Source organism: Camelina sativa, chromosome 20, assembly GCF_030686135.1.
Source record: "Camelina sativa cultivar CO46 ecotype springtype chromosome 20, ASM3068613v1".
Classification (NCBI taxonomy): domain Eukaryota; kingdom Viridiplantae; phylum Streptophyta; class Magnoliopsida; order Brassicales; family Brassicaceae; genus Camelina; species Camelina sativa.
The window spans coordinates 25,084,052-25,101,625 of record NC_141899.1 but is presented as its reverse complement, the minus strand read 5'-3'; the positions used below and the strand labels follow the sequence as shown (position 1 = coordinate 25,101,625).

General features: G+C 38.9%; 1 protein-coding gene, 1 non-coding gene and 1 pseudogene across 2 annotated transcripts; 2 read left to right on the top strand and 1 right to left on the bottom strand.

The window, feature by feature from the left end:
* The first annotated feature begins 1,333 nt into the window (after window positions 1-1,333).
* On the top strand, window positions 1,334-6,866 carry LOC147919325 (uncharacterized; annotated as a pseudogene).
* LOC147919326 (small nucleolar RNA R71) lies at window positions 1,787-1,893 on the bottom strand. Its single transcript, XR_015594215.1, has one exon. It is a non-coding gene; the product is annotated as a small nucleolar RNA R71 (small nucleolar RNA).
* Window positions 6,867-7,507: 641 nt separating the features above from the next.
* On the top strand, window positions 7,508-12,300 carry LOC147919324 (uncharacterized). Its single transcript, XM_087505776.1, has 2 exons — window positions 7,508-7,666; window positions 8,188-12,300. The coding sequence occupies exon 2, from the start codon at window positions 8,195-8,197 to the stop codon at window positions 9,938-9,940; it is 1,746 nt and encodes a 581-aa protein (XP_087361902.1). The 5' UTR covers window positions 7,508-7,666; window positions 8,188-8,194; the 3' UTR covers window positions 9,941-12,300.
* Window positions 12,301-17,574: the final 5,274 nt, after the last annotated feature.

Here is a 17,574-nt window from a genome sequence, read left to right as displayed (position 1 = left end):
CCCGGCCAAAGCTCAACCGATGGAGTTCAAGTGCTGAAGGCGCGAAGACACACGCGGCCAGGCGACGCGGCCAAACCTAGACCGGTCGAGCACACGCGGCCGCAGCACTCGGCCGAACCATGGCCGATGGAGTTCGCACTAATCCTGTTTTATTGTTGACCCGGGTTTGACCCAGTTTGTTTTGGGTTGACCAAGGTTCTTTTCTCCTTTACTATAAATACTCTAAACCTATTAAGGAGACATATATCTTATCTTATGTTTTGTTTTAGCAGCCACTTAGGGTTCTTAAGCTTGTTTACTCTTGGTTATTGAATCTTTGGTTGATTTCCCAGTCTTAATAGCAAATTTGTCTTTCTAATCTCCTAATCTACAAGCTTTTATTGTGATTTCACAAAAACAAACCTCTTTCCTTTGTGTGATCATGATGATTAGTGAGTAGATCTTTTAAGAACTTTGGGCTTGGTAGATTAGGGAGATAGATGGTTGATTTTTGATGTCTAGGGTTTATTTTATGCATTTCCTATCTTGATTAGTGATAATATTGCTAGATAGCCTTGATCAAGCTTAAATCTAGACTTTAGGATTTCCATGCCCACAAGGTGTTTGATGAAATTCCTGAACCAAACTTTTCAAGAGCTTTGCATTCCTAGCCAGTGGAAATTGATGATTAGGGTGCTTAGTGGTATTTGAACTTGTTCTTACTGCATGTTTTTCTTGTGATTACCTTTGGAAATTGTTGATTATCACTTGATTAGCATAGGATCTCTATCATGGAAATGAATTGATTTGCATTAGTGTTCTAGCCATAGGATTGTTCTTGATTGTTACTTAGACATCTAGGATTGATTAGCTATCTCCCAAGTCAATTACCTTGCCCAAGGTTCTCTTGTTAATTCTTGATTTCCAGTATATTTGCTATTTGAGTTTGTTTGCCTTGAGTTTGCATTGTCTTGTTTACTTTATTTGAGTAACTTTGATTAGATAAGTAGTGACATAAGAACCTTTTACTTAATTAAGAATAGATTAAGCATTTTGTGTATTCTTGGTGTGTTGATTGATTGCAAATTGTGGATTGATAAATAATTGATACTGAAAGTAACTACATCAATTTGGCGCCGTTGCCCGTTTGCATTCTAATTGACCATTAGGATTTCATTTTTGCTTGAGACTATTCATTTACTTTACACTGTTTGTTACTTGGGTTGCATTGGTGGTTTTTCTTTGATTTTCAGGGTGTATAAACTTGAGAAGCCACGGCTTAGCAAACTTGTTTCAGCCTGTTGACGAGATTCACCGTCTTGAAAGAGAGAACCGCCGTCTAGCCCGCCAAGCCATGGAGAACAACCCACCTCCAGCCGCTGGTCATAATGGACATGATCAGCCCAATGAAAACCAAGCTCCTATCCATCCTCCAAGACAAGCCCCTCTCATTGGAGCCTATGATGCACCAAATGTCAATGGACATAGAACTGGAATTAGAGCTCCACCAGTTGAGAACAATCACTTTGAGATCAAGGCCAGTCTTATCAACATGGTTCAAGGATCAAAATTTCATGGTTTGGCAATGGAAGACCCTCTTGATCACTTGGATCAATTTGATAGGTTTTGTGGGACTGTTAAGATCAATGGTATCTCTGAAGATGCCTTCAAGCTGCGCCTTTTCCCCTTCTCTCTTGGTGATAATGCTCACATTTGGGAAAAGAATCTGCCTCAGAACACCATTACCACATGGGATCAGTGTAAGAAAGCCTTCCTCTCTAAGTTCTTCTCTACTACAAGAACAGCAAGGGTAAGGAATGAGATATCAAGCTTTGCTCAAAAGGGAAATGAGAGTTTTTGTGAAGCTTGGGAAAGATTCAAGGGGTACATCTCTCAATGTCCACATCATGGTTTCTCCAAAGAGTCACAGTTGGGTACACTCTATAGAGGAGTTTTGCCTAAGTATAGAATGCTACTTGATACAGCAAGCAATGGAAACTTCTTGGGCCAAAATGCAGAACAAGGGATGATGCTAGTTGAGAATCTTGCTCAAAGTGATGGGAACTATGAGAAGATTATGACAGAACCTCAAGAGATTATTCTGATATGAATGAGCAACACAGAAAGGAGATCAAAGCATTGAATGACAAGATGGATAAGATGCTTATGGCTAATCAAAAGCAAGTTCACTTTGTCAATGAATGTGAACTTTATCAAGAAGGCATGGATGCTTGTGTTGAAGGTCAAGAGGAAGTCAACTATGTGGGTGGACAAGGGTATAACAAGTTCAATCCCAATTACCGCAACCATCCTAACCTCTCTTACCGCAGCACCAATGTGGAGAACCCACAAGATCAGTCTTATCCACCACAAAAACCACCTGGTTTTCCTTCTCAACCCAATTATCAACAAAAGCCTCAAGGGAATTACCAAGCAAAGCCTCAAAGCTATTCCCAACCTCAACAACAAATGCATGCACCACAGCCTCAAGGTCAAGTAGATGACACAAATGCTCTACTTAGACAACTCCTAGAAGGACAAGGGAGAGGAGCTATTGAACTTGCTACACAAATGAAGGCCATACTCTTCTATGGTGAGTTGACAATGTCTATGGTGAGTTGAATACTAAGTTTGAGAGGCTGCAAACACAAGTCCAAGGACAAGCTTCCTCCTCCTCTACAAGACAAATGGGTTCATTACCGGGAAAACCAGAACCAAACCCAAAGGAGTTTGTAAACGCCATCATGTTGAGAAGTGGTAAGCAGCTACCAACAAATGAGCTCAATAGGGACATTGAGCCTAAAGGAGGGGAGGTAGTGGTTGAGATTGATGATGAAGATGAGCTGATATTGAAAGATTTGGGTAAAGATAAAGAAGCTGAAGGAATTGTGGTTGACAAAGGGAAGAGTAAAGTGGTTGAGGAGCCTAAGCAAGACAAGACCATTGATGAAATTACCAAGAAAAGTAAAGGTGTTGCCAAAGAAACTCTGTTTGTGCCTCCACCTTATGAACCAAGGCTGCCTTTTCCTGGGAGGTTCAAGAAGCAACAAGTTGACAAGTATAGAGCCATGTTTGATGCACAAATGAAGGATGTTGCTATCACAATGCCTATCATTGATGCATTCTTGTTGAACCCCTCTTACAGCAAGTTCCTCAAGGATGCAGTTTTGGAGAAGAAGAAAGCTCTACAAGGAATGGTTATCTTGACTCATGAGTGTAGTGCTATCATTCAAAACAAAGTGGTGGCAAAGAAGCTTGAAGATCCTTGTAGCTTCACTCTCCCTTGCACTCTAGGACCTTTATCTTTTGGCCATTGCTTATGTGATTTGGGGTCTAGTGTGAGTTTGATGCCTCTCTCGGTTGCTAAGAGACTGGGTTTCACACACTACAAGAAGTGTATGATCACCCTAGTTCTTGCTGATAGATCAATTAGAACCCCTGTTGGAGTGCTTGAAGATCTCCCGGTGATGATTGGTCATTTTGAGATTCCAACCGACTTTGTTGTTCTTGAAATGGATGAGGAACCAAAAGATCCACTCATCTTGGGGAGACCATTTCTAAGAACTGCTGGAACCATGATTGATGTGAAAGGTGGGAAGATTCAATTGAATTTGGGAAAGGAAGCTTTGACTTTTGACATCAACCAAGTGATGAGGAAGCCTACAATTGGTGGTCAAGTGTTCTACATTGAGAAGATGGAAGCTTTGGCTGATGAGCTTTTGGAGGAATTGGCTATAGAAGATGAGCTCCAAAGCACTTTGACAGTTAAGCAAGGAGAGTTTGGGTTACTTAAGGAGGATAGTGAGGGATATCAAAAGATTCTTGACTCTCACAAGCCTTCTAAAGATGGTGAAAGCTTCCTTGAGTTGAAAAAGCAAGTGGTGTGTTCAGTTGAGGTAAATTCGAATGAGGATTGGAGTGAGCTTAAGGCACCCAAGATTGAACTCAAACCACTCCCTAAGGGGCTAAGGTATGCTTTCCTAGGTAAAAACTCTACTTACCCTGTCATTATCAATGAGGAGCTTAGTGAACATGAAACTGTTACTCTTCTAGGTGAATTGAAAAAGTTTAGGAGAGCTATTGGTTATTCACTTGATGACATAAAAGGGATTTCAGAAACTCTTTGCATGCATAGAATTCATTTAGATGATGAATCAATGACTTCCATTGAACCACAAAGAAGGTTAAACCCTAACTTAAGGGATGTGGTGAGGAAAGAGATTCTTAAACTCCTTGATGCTGGTATCATATATCCTATATCAGATAGTACATGGGTTTCACCTGTACATGTGGTGCCAAAGAAAGGAGGAGTTACAGTTGTTAAGAATGATAAAGATGAGTTGATTCCTACTAGAACTATAACTGGTCATAAAATGTGTATTGATTATAGGAGACTCAATGCTGCTTCTAGAAAAGATCACTTTCCTTTACCATTTATTGATCAAATGTTAGAGAGGCTTGCTAGTCATACTCATTATTGCTTTCTTGATGGTTATTCTGGTTTCTTTCAAATCCCCATACATCCTAATGATCAAGAAAAGACTACTTTCACATGTCCTTATGGTACTTTTGCTTATAGAAGGATGCCATTTGGACTGTGTAATGCTCCAGCTACTTTCCAAAGATGCATGATGTCAATTTTTTCTGATCTAATTGAGGATGTTGTGGAGGTTTTCATGGATGACTTCTCTGTCTATGGAGATTCTTTTTCTGGTTGTCTTTCTAATTTGTGCAGGGTCTTAAAGAGGTGTGAGGAGACAAATCTGGTCTTGAATTGGGAGAAGTGTCACTTCATGGTTAAAGAAGGAATTGTGTTGGGTCATAAGATCTCTGAGAAAGGCATTGAGGTTGATAGAGCTAAGATTGATGTGATGACCAATCTAGCACCTCCAAATTCGGTCAAGGGAATAAGAAGCTTTTTGGGCCATGCTGGGTTCTATAGGAGGTTCATTAAAGACTTCTCAAAGATTGCTAGACCTCTTACAAGGTTGTTGTGTAAAGAAGTTGAGTTTGAGTTGAATGGGGAGTGTCTTCAAGCTTTCAAGAAGATAAAAGAAGAGTTGGTTAGTGCTCCAATAGTTCAAGCACCAGATTGGGACCTGCCATTTGAAATCATGTGTGATGCTAGTGACTATGCAGTTGGAGCAGTGCTTGGTCAAAGAAAAGATAAGAAGCTTCATGTCATATACTATGCAAGTAGAACATTAGATGAGGCTCAAGTCAAGTATGCTACAACAGAAAAAGAGCTCCTAGCTATTGTCTTTGCATTTGAGAAGTTTAGGCAATACTTGGTGGGTTCAAAAGTGGTTGTTCACACTGATCATGCAGCATTGAAGTATCTCTTAGCAAAGAAGGATGCTAAACCAAGGCTGTTGAGATGGATATTGCTACTTCAAGAGTTTGATTTGGAGATTAAAGACAAGAAGGGCATTGAGAATGGAGTAGCTGATCATCTATCAAGATTAAGGATTGACAATGAGATTCCAATCAATGATGCACTTCCTGAAGAACAGATAATGGCGATTCAACTGCTTGAAAACACAAATGAGACTTGCAAGAAGCTTGGAGAGGTCATGAGGTTGGAAGAGAATGGTCCTTGGTATGCTGATTATGTTAACTACCTTGCTTGTGGGATTGAGCCACCAAATTTGGTTGGTTATGATAGAAAAAAGTTCTTCAAAGATATCAACAACTACTATTGGGATGCACCATACCTCTACACTCTTTGTAAAGACAAGATTTATAGGAGATGTGTTGCTAAGGAGGAGATTGAAGGGTTAGTAGAACTATGTCATGGAGCAGCCTATGGAGGTCACTTTGCTACATTCAAAACAGTCACAAAGATTCTTCAAGCTGGGTTGTGGTGGCCTACAATGTTCAAAGACACTCAAGAGATCATCTCCAAGTGTGATTCATGTCAAAGAAGAGGAAATATCAGTAGGAGAAATGAAATGCCACAAACTCCTATCTTAGAGGTTCAAGTGTTTGATGTATGGGGAATTGATTTTATGGGACCATTTCCTTCTTCCTATGGTAATAATTACATACTTGTGGCAGTTGATTATGTCTCTAAATGGGTGGAAGCCATAGCCAGTCCTACCAATGATGCAAAGGTTGTGTTGAAGTTGTTCAAGACAATCATTTTTCCAAGGTTTGGTATTCCAAGAGTGATCATAAGTGATGGAGGGAAACACTTTATCAACAAGGTCTTTGAGAGTCTTCTCAAGAGACATGGAGTGAAACATAAGGTTGCTACACCTTATTATCCCCAAACTAGTGGTCAGGTTGAGATTTCAAACAGAGAAATCAAGTCAATTCTTGAGAAAACAGTTGGTATCACAAGGAAAGATTGGGTAAAGAAGTTGGATGATGCTCTATGGGCATATAGGACTGCCTACAAGACACCAATTGGAACAACTCCATTCAACCTTCTCTATGGAAAGTCTTGTCATCTGCCAGTTGAGTTAGAGTATAAAGCAATGTGGGCAGTTAAGCTTCTTAACTTTGATATCAAGAGTGCTCATGAGAAACGCTTGGTGCAATTGAATGAGTTAGAGGAGATCCGCCTTGAAGCTTATGAGAGTTCAAAAATCTACAAGGAGAGGACAAAAGCATTCCATGACAAGAGGATTCTTCCAAGGGTTTTCAAGGAAGGAGATTTGGTGTTGCTGTTCAATTCCCGCTTGAAGCTATTCCCGGGAAAGCTCAAGTCCCGCTAGTCTGGACCATTCAAGATCAAAGAGGTTAGACCTTATGGAGCCTTTATGTTGCTGAACAAGGCTGGAAATGAGTTTGTGGTTAATGGACAGAGGCTAAAGAACTACTTGGCAAATGACTTCATTGAGGAGGGAACAATTGTTTCTCTCTCAGACCCTCAAAACGCCTAAGCGGCGCGGTAACGTCAAGCTTAGAGACGTAAAACAAGCGCGCTTGGGAGGCATTCCCATGGTATTCTTATGTAAATATCCTCTACTTTTTTTTAGTTTGTGTGTTTGAATTTGTGTGTTTCTGAGTATTGAACATTAGAATGTTTGGGAGACTTGTGTGAACTTGGTGTTGAACAGGGGGGTTTTGGTGCGAACGCACACGCGGCCAGGAGACAAAGGCTCCCAGCGTGAGTTGCATCGGCCACAATACGCGGTCAAAATAGGGCCGATCGAGGATCACAAGTAATTGTTGGGTTTTGGTGCGAAGGCACACTCGGCCGGGAGACGCGGGCAAAAGCGACCCCGCGTGAAGACCATCGGCAACGACACGCGGTCAAAATGAAGCCGAGTGAGAATCAACACGATTTGTTGGTCTTTGGTGCGAACGCACACGCGGCCAGGAGACGCGGGCAAGGCGACCCCGCGTGGGTATCATCGGCCAAGGCCATCGGCCAAAGGCTGACCGATTGAGCCTACCAAGGTAAGTCTTCTTTCTCCTTTTCGGTTTAATTCGGTTCAATCCTAGTAAACCGATTTGATCCTGGCCGGTTTGATCCTTCTCTCAACCTCCTAAAACCCGATTTCTTCTTCTCTTTTCTCAATTTATCGATTGCATCCCTTAAAACACTAAAAACCTTGTATCTCTCTCATCTCTCAATCGATTTCAAAGAATTTTTGTGTGATAGTTTCGGTTTTTCAAGCTCCCTTAATTACTTCTGCTATCAGCTACCATTTCTGCTTCCCTAGTTTTCAATTGCAAGGTACAACACTCTATCTCCCCTTTTTCCCCATTCAAGTTTAAACACAGTATGTGCTAGATTCAACCAGCTAGTTATATATGCCTTGATTTAGGGTTGTTGAACTTCATAATAGCTTTAGCTGGTTTAGATTTCGTTTGAATTGCTTTGTTTGGTGTTTAATTTCGAAAATTTTGGTTTATGAGCTTTTAGGGTTCTTGAGATTGAGAAAATCAAAAATTTTGGGGAAATTTTAATTTGATAGTTTCTTTACCTTGTCTTTTGTTGATTTAATCATCCAGGAAGAGACTAACTGTTTTGAAGGCAAATTGACATAGTTAGGGGATAATCGAAATTCTTAAATTTTTAGGAAGCAAATTTTGAGTTTGTTTGTGAAGTTTTTGTCACAGTTGGTTCACCTTTGTTCCCTTGGTTTAATTTTGTTGATTTATCTTCTAGATACTAGGCACTTATTAGCTGTGGTTACAAATTGTGGCTCCTAGTGAGCCTTACTAATATCTTTCAAGTGTTTTTGTGTATTTTAGAGGAACAATGGGTAGAACCAACTTGAAACCTGGAGACAAACAAACAAAGACAAAGGAGGTAGTGGAAAGGGTTGTTGAAAAGAAGAAGAAAAAGGTAGTTCCTTCTAAGTCTTCACTTGCTTCACAAAAAGTTTCAACAAGCAAGAAGAAAAATAAGGAGCATGTGATTGAGAATGGTGATTCAGAGGAAAGGGGTATGAGTGAGAGTGACTCTGAACTTCCACCACCTCCAGCTGCTAAGGAAAAGCAGAGCAAGAAACTTAAGAAGAAGCCTACCTACTCCCAACTAATGCAGCGACTTAAGCAAATTAAGTTTGCTCCAACTAGATACCCAGATCATGAGTTCCTTCACAATGCTGGCCTCCTTGAAGACATGCAGACTATCTTCACAACTTTGGGATTAGGACAGTTCTTCAATATGGCCTTTCCCACCTATGTTGAGCCAACAAGAGAGTTCCTTGCATCCTTGTCAGTAACTTATTATGAAGATGAGATGGTAGGGGAAGCTAATGATCTTGGGCATTTTGAGTTTAAGGTTCAAGGGAAGCACTACAAGATGACTTTTGGAGAGTTAGGGGCTATCTATGGGTTTCCACCAGGAACAAGATTGGAATACAACATCAACCCAAGGGAGTTCCGTTCTTTTTGGCAAGATATTGGAGTGGGAAAGTACAAACCTGGTCAGCTCAAGAACTCAAGCATTCAGCATCCTACAGTGAGATATGCTCACAAGGTTCTCTCTCACACTCTTTTTGCAAGAAGAGAGGCTGGAGGTGTTCAGGCAAATGAACTTGGTTGTCTTCTAGCAGGGCTGCAACCTTTCATAAGAACCTATGAAGGAGGGAACCAACCATTTTCTAATGCCGAAAACACATGTGTTGCTGCTGTCTTCCTCCATCAATTGCTCCATTACCAAAGTTGGGTTTGGACAACAAGTGATAAGAGACCAATTCTAAGTATGGGTGGTCTTGTCACCCCCATCTTACAAGCAAAGGGGGTTCAGCTAGGAGAGTTTGACCATGATATTGCAAGGCTTGATCCAATCTACCTCAAGAAGACAACTTATTTGGATGGCCAAACTGAGAAGGGGTTCTATGTCTACTATGGGTATATTTTCTCAAGCTTTAGGAAGAAGAGGCTCTTGCTCCCTCAAAAGGATGTCACATCTCTCTATGCCATGTTTGGAATATGCTGCCAAATACAAGATGACTTCCTCTACTCCTTTAAGGATGATGGGCCAGTGATTCCAATAACAACTTCAAACAAGGAGAGAAGTCAAGCTGAGGATGATCAACAAGAAGCTCCTCCTAGTCCAGTCTATGGTAGTGCTAGGTATGCCTTCCAACCATTTGAAGAGGCCACTACAAACAAGTCTCTTAGAGCAGCACACAGCCACATCCATCTTCTCCAGCGTTTGGCTAACTGGCAAGGGAAAAACATCAAGAAGTTGGTCAAAGGAATGAAGAGTATGCACAACAGATTGAAGAATGTGGAAGCTAAACTAGCCATTGCAAGTACCTCCAATCCAAACCCTGAAGTTGTTGTGGACTCAAGAGAAGAACAAGAAGATGAAGTTGAGGATGAAATGGAGAGACACTCATTCCATGGTGAACCTAGTAATGCCATTGGTTTCTATGACCCACCAAGAGCTTCAGCATATGAGAGGAGACAAAGTAGGAAGAGAAGAGCAGAGAAATCTCCAACACCATGCACTAGCAACTCCTCCTACTCTCTTGACTTCTCCATGAACTAGAGGTACACTCCAAGTCCTTGTACATAGAGTCCTTTGCTTATTTTCATTTTTTATTTTTTATTTTTGTCTTGTTAGTCTCTTTCTCAGCTTTCCTCACACAGAGACTGTGTGAATTAAGTTTGGGGGAGGGACTAACCATCTAACATTGTGTTTTATTTTGATTTTCATTTTGTGTCATGCATTTGTTAATAGCTATGTTTTGAGAAAAATCAAAAAAAAAAATTTGAAAAATTTTAAAAAAAAATCAAAAAAATGCATTTAGCTTTGCATATTCATTCTTGTCTTTAGGATTGAGTCTAGAAGCATTTAGTATGCATTTGCATTGGGGATGATGATGAAATTGCCTTGTAAAGGTTGAGTCTTAGGATTGAACCCAAAGCCCTCATTTATAGTTCATTGGTGCTTGATTAATCTTTGGGAAAAAAATGAAGAATCTAGGCCTAAAAGCATTGTGTCACTTGAAAGCATTTTCATCTAGTGTAAAGCTTGCTTGATAATTGTTACATCTCTATATTATTTGGACTTTAATTTGATCTTAAAATTATCTTGCATATGGACTATGAATGCTTGCTCATGGAACTTTCAGTTGGGTTAACTATCTCTATTTGCCACTCTATTTTGTTTAACCCAATCTCTTGCCACACCTTTGAACCCCAGCCTTTTCTTTCAAGCCTTGTATTGATTTGTTGAGTGAGGCCTCTTCTTGATAATGCTATAGGTTGTGAAATCTTGAGAGTATTGAGAATGACAAAGAACTGGCTCTTGTTTTAGCTAGGCTTGGAATCTTTATAGCTAGCTAATAGGACTGTTTTTGAAAGAAATAGGTGGTTAGAATGTTGATTTGGGTTCAAGTTTGGGAACAAGAGAGAATAAGAAGGGAAATAAATGGTTTACTTGGTCAAAAGAGTAAAGGGATAGAAAGTATTGCTATAGTCTCCTAGAATCAAATTGAAAAGAGTAAAGAAAAATGAAACAAAATTGGGAGTATAGCATAGAATGAATAAGAAAGAAAATGAGCTAGTGTTTAAAGCAAGAATAGCCTTAGAGATTCAATAAAAAAATAAAGGAATAAGGCCATAAGTAAAGAAGAAAAAGGGGTTGAGTTGAATAAGGTTGAGTTTTTGGGTTTAAAAGGAAGATAAGAAAGATAAGAATAAGGGGTAGAAAAGCTTTTAGGTGGGTAGAACATCAAGAGCTAAGCTTTGTATGCCCAAATTATTCTTGGTCTTAGATAGATTACATGACTGTCTAGCATTCCTCTTTGTTTGAGAGTTAACCACCCAAAAAACACCAATTTCCAACCACTTAATAAACAGCCTTTCCCTTAAACCAATTGAGCTTGATTTATTGTCCATTTGCAAGATCACACCAAGCACTTTAATGAATGTGAAAGAGATGTTCAATAGGATTGCAAGTCTTTGCCAATAGATAGAAGATGAACTAGAGTGTTGCATTGTGTTAAGCCTAGAAAAATATTTGTAAGGACTTTGATTGATTTTAGCACCATTGAACTGCATCTAAGGACTTTGGTTTGAATCCTTTATCTCATGCCTTTAGGTTCTGAATCCCATTTTTAAACCTCTCTCTCTCACTTTTTGTTTGGTTCTTGCTTGAGGACCAGCAAGAGATAAGTTTGGGGGAGTTGATATCTTGTGTTTTTGTTGGGTTTTAAGCCTTGTTTTTGCATAATCTTGTTGCATAATCATGTCATTCTAGGTTGTTTTAGGAGCATTTGCATCTAGTTGTTATTCTTTCAGGTTCTTGGAGTGATCCCTACACATTTGGAGCATTTGGGTCTGTTTCATTGCAAAGAGGAGTAGTTGCCAAAAGGTGAGAGTGTGAAGGCACAAGCGGCCATCCCACGCGACCACACCACCCGGCCAAAGTTCAACCGATGGTGTTTAGATGACTAAAGTGCGAAGGCACACTCGGGCACCACACGCGGCCAAGCCATGGCCGATGGTGTTTAGACGACCAAGGCGCGAGAAGACACGCGGCCACACCACCCGGCCAAAGCTCAACCGATGGAGTTCAAGTGCTGAAGGCGCGAAGACACACGCGGCCAGGCGATGCCGCCAAACCTAGACCGGTCGAGCACACGCGGCCGCAGCACTCGGCCGAACCATGGCCGATGGAGTTCGCACTAATCCTGTTTTATTGTTGACCCAGGTTTGACCCAGTTTGTTTTGGGTTGACCTAGGTTCTTTTCTCCTTTACTATAAATACTCTAAACCTATTAAGGAGACATATATCTTATCTTATGTTTTGTTTTAGCAGCCACTTAGGGTTCTTAAGCTTGTTTACTCTTGGTTATTGAATCTTTGGTTGATTTCCCAGTCTTAATAGCAAATTTGTCTTTCTAATCTCCTAATCTACAAGCTTTTATTATGATTTCACAAAGACAAACCTCTTTCCTTTGTGTGATCATGATGATTAGTGAGTAGATCTTTTAAGAACTTTGGGCTTGGTAGATTAGGGAGATAGATGGTTGATCTTTGATGTCTAGGGTTTATTTTATGCATTTCCTATCTTGATTAGTGATAATATTGCTAGATAGCCTTGATCAAGCTTAAATCTAGACTTTAGGATTTCCATGCCCACAAGGTGTTTGATGAAATTCCTGAACCAAACTTTTCAAGAGCTTTGCATTCCTAGCCAGTAGAAATTGATGATTAGGGTGCTTAGTGGTATTTGAACTTGTTCTTACTGCATGTTTTTCTTGTGATTACCTTTGGAAATTGTTGATTATCACTTGATTAGCATAGGATCTCTATCATGGAAATGAATTGATTTGCATTAGTGTTCTAGCCATAGGATTGTTCTTGATTGTTACTTAGACATCTAGGATTGATTAGCTATCTCCCAAGTCAATTACTTTGCCCAAGGTTCTCTTGTTAATTCTTGATTTCCAGTATATTTGCTATTTGAGTTTGTTTGCCTTGAGTTTGCATTGTCTTGTTTACTTTATTTGAGTAACTTTGATTAGATAAGTAGTGACATAAGAACCTTTTACTTAATTAAGAATAGATTAAGCATTTTGTGTATTCTTGGTGTGTTGATTGATTGCAAATTGTGGATCGATAAATAATTGATACTGAAAGTAACTACATCAAGTTGATATCTTGTGTTTTTGTTGGGTTTTAAGCCTTGTTTTTGCATAATCATGTCATTCTAGGTTGTTTTAGGAGCATTTGCATCTAGTTGTTATTCTTTCAGGTTCTTGGAGTGATCCCTACACATTTGGAGCATTTGGGTCTGTTTTATTGCAAAGAGGAGTAGTTGCCGAAAGGTGAGAGTGCGAAGGCACAAGCGGCCATCCCACGCGACCACACCACCTGGCCAAAGTTCAACCGATGGTGTTTAGATGACTAAAGTGCGAAGGCACACGCGGGCACCACACGCGGCCAAGCCATGGCCGATGGTGTTTAGACGACCAAGGCGCGAGAAGACACGCGGCCACACCACCCGGCCAAAGCTCAACCGATGGAGTTCAAGTGCTGAAGGCGCGAAGACACACGCGGCCAGGCGACGCGGCCAAACCTAGACCGGTCGAGCACACGCGGCCGCAGCACTCGGCCGAACCATGGCCGATGGAGTTTGCACTAATCCTGTTTTATTGTTGACCCAGGTTTGACCCAGTTTGTTTTGGGTTGACCTAGGTTTTTTTCTCCTTTACTATAAATACTCTAAACCTATTAAGGAGACATATATCTTATCTTATCTTTTGTTTTAGCAGCCACTTAGGGTTCTTAAGCTTGTTTACTCTTGGTTATTGAATCTTTGGTTGATTTCCCAGTCTTAATAGCAAATTTGTCTTTCTAATCTCCTAATCTACAAGCTTTTATTATGATTTCCCAAAGACAAACCTCTTTCCTTTGTGTGATCATGATGATTAGTGAGTAGATTTTTTAAGAACTTTGGGCTTGGTAGATTAGGGAGATAGATGGTTGATCTTTGATGTCTAGGGTTTATTTTATGCATTTCCTATCTTGATTAGTGATAATATTGCTAGATAGCCTTGATCAAGCTTAAATCTAGACTTTAGGATTTCCATGCCCACAAGGTGTTTGATGAAATTCCTGAACCAAACTTTTCAAGAGCTTTGCATTCCTAGCCAGTGGAAATTGATGATTAGGGTGCTTAGTGGTATTTGAACTTGTTCTTACTGCATGTTTTTCTTGTGATTACCTTTGGAAATTGTTGATTATCACTTGATTAGCATAGGATCTCTATCATGGAAATGAATTGATTTGCATTAGTGTTCTAGCCATAGGATTGTTCTTGATTGTTACTTAGACATCTAGGATTGATTAGCTATCTCCCAAGTCAATTACTTTGCCCAAGGTTCTCTTGTTAATTCTTGATTTCCAGTATATTTGCTATTTGAGTTTGTTTGCCTTGAGTTTGCATTGTCTTGTTTACTTTATTTGAGTAACTTTGATTAGATAAGTAGTGACATAAGAACCTTTTACTTAATTAAGAATAGATTAAGCATTTTGTGTATTCTTGGTGTGTTGATTGATTGCAAATTGTGGATTGATAAATAATTGATACTGAAAGTAACTACATCAGGGATGAAGCAACTTTGGTCCAGCTAGTTTAAGACTAGTATTATGTATTTTGGATTTGGAATGTTTTATGTTTTGCATTTTGGATTTCGAATTGTGTTTGGTATTGTGATTCGGAATGTTTTGGAATTGTGTTTGGGATGTTATTCAGAATGATTTTGAGATGTTATAAATGGTTTCTTTCTCTGAAATTACAGATTATATATATTACATATGATAGCATGTTCTATTTTTAAAGATAGCACTAAGTCATCTATATAATAGCAAGAGAAAAATGTTATCTGCAATAGCAAAAAAAAATGTTATAATATACATCATAGCGAAGAAATTTAGTTATGCAATAAGGTAATACAACACGAAAAAGAGTTATGAAAACATAAATTACGGCAAACAATATTTGCTATTGTACATTGATATATCATAGCACCCAATTTGAGTTGTTAGAAAAAATTGAAAATTTTCATAAATTGTTATGAAAAAATAAATAACGGCATTCAGATATTGCTACGGAAAAAACTAAATTAAAACATTCAACTAACGCTATCGTATATGAACTTATTATAGCATAGAAAAATAACGCTATTATAGATGGGGTATCTACCATAGCTGCCGATATCATAACATTTACGAAATCGCTATGTATTACATATGATAGCATATTTTCCGAGCTAACAATGTACGTCTTTCTTGTAGTGCTAAGAAATGAGAAAGTGAATAAAAAAAATGGTTATAAAGTGAGTGTCTTAATTATGCAGGTTGGAGGATTATGTTGATTCATTTTGTGATAAATTATTAAAAATAAAAAATAAAGCCAAGACTTCAAAAAAAACCTTGATTACAATTTAGTTAACTCAAACACCAAAATAATCAAATAAAAAAAGAGATAAATTAAAGAGTAAATATAAGCAAATGAAATATCATATATTGTTTTACCTCTTTCTATGGAGGCATAAAAATATTGTTTTACCTCTTCTGAGAAAGACCCATTACGGGGGAAAACCCTATCCTTCAATAGTTCAATGGTGTTATTAGTGAGGCCGGTGAGCTTATCTTTACACTATGGTCATTGTCTAAGTCGTTTTATATTCTATATTTTGATCCGAGGAGTAACAGTATTAGAGAAGCTTTGTTTGAAGGAATTGTGGTTGTGGGTGATGACTTAAGATGCCGTTATGGACTTGATAACTACTGTATATACAGCATCGATTTTTTCCCAAATCATATCGAGAGTCTCATGTCTTTGTAACTCAGTGCCTTCCTCGCTCAATGTTTTCGTTTGTTTTCCTTTTTATCGACTCTTAATGTATATATTGTTTATTTGATTTTCTAGTGATATGCATACATATATTTAAAGCTAGCGACTGTAAATCTCTTAGAAATAATGGCATGAATGTGTGATATGGAGAGAAAACAAACAAACTAAGAATTGTACGTTAGAGAAGCCCTGATAAGAATCTTAGTGAATATTAATGGTTTTTGTCTACCGGATGCAAAAAAAACATATATACGCTCTCACAACTTAATTTCTGGCCACATGATATGGATATACACAAACTTTGTTTATACAACAGCAAGATGATGTTATAGTCAAATTACTATCTGTGATACGTATTGACACCATTGTTTCGTACACAAAGTTGGTATTCACATTTGAGTTTTGTAACCTCTTTTTTCACAAATAAAGAGGGAAAAAGCTAACTTATATAATACATTAGTTTATCTCTAACCACTGTTACTTTTTTCTTCTTTTAAATATCATCATTGTGTTGGGATACAATCCAAGTCCCACATCTGAAGTTTAAAGGGACTATCATTAATATATAAAGGGTTAGAGTCAATCTACTAATTGCCAATTGGTTTTTAGTTAGAAGCCCAAGATAAGCCCAAATTTAATATGGTATCAGAGCAAGGTGTTTTTGATCAATCCAAAGGATCGGATTTGATTCAAAACTATGAGCGAAGTAGCTACAACAACTCGTCCGAAGGACATGGAAAATTCAGTCTCAATCCAATGTCCTCAGCTCACCTCTACAAACTATACGGTTTGGTCAATGATGATGAAGGTGATTTTGAGAATACAGAAAGTTTGGGAGACTATAGAACCTGGCTCAACTGATGATGAAAAGAATGATGTTGCGATTGCATTGTTATTTCAGTCGATCCCATAATCTCTAATACTACAGGTTGGTGATTTGGCTTCACCAAAAGATATTTGGAATTCGATAAAGTCAAGGAATATGGGAGCTGACCGTGTCAAGGAGGCACGTTTGCAGACTCTAATGTCTGATTTCGAGAAGCTTAAGATGGGAGAATCAGACAAGGTTGATAGCTTTGCAGGAAAGTTATCTGAAATCGCGACACAAGCTACATCACTTGGACAGCCGATCGATGAACCGAGGATGGTAAAGAAGATATTAAACAATGTGCCAAGGAACAAGTTCATTCATCTTGTTGCCTCTCTGGAACAAGTACTAAATCTCAATACTACTAGCTTCCAAGAGATAGTTGGAAGACTCAAAGCTTTTGAGGAGAGAATACAAGGAGAAGATAAACAAGATGATACACAAGGAAAGTTGTTGTTTACAGGTTCTGATTATCAAACACAATCAAACTATAATCAGAAATTTAATAACTTCAGAGGCAGAGGTCGCGGTCGTGGTGGCAGAGGCAACAGAGGTCGCGGCAGAGGGCGAGGCAGGGGAAGATTCAATGGACATGATCGAACTGATGGATACACGAATCAAATATCAAACTCAAGATAAGAAAGAAAAAGTTATAACTTGTTTTAGATGTGACAAGGTCGGTCACTATGCCTCCTCTTGTCCAGAGAAAACACAAAAACTGCAAGAATCAAACAAAGTTGAAGCAGAAGAAACAGAGAAGGCGGATCAAACTCTGTATTTGCATGAGGTTGTGTTTTTAAATGAAGACAAACTTATCCCTAAGAACTACAGCAGAGAAGATGGCATGTGGTACTTAGATAACGGGGCAAGCAATCATATGACAGGACAAGAATCTTATTTTTCTGAGCTTAATAGAAACATAAGAGGGCAAGTGAAGTTCGGA

Excerpts from the sequence above, each read along its gene's own strand:
- LOC147919324 (XM_087505776.1), top strand. The coding sequence starts at position 8,195 with ATGGGTAGAACCAACTTGAAACCTGGAGACAAACAAACAAAGACAAAG.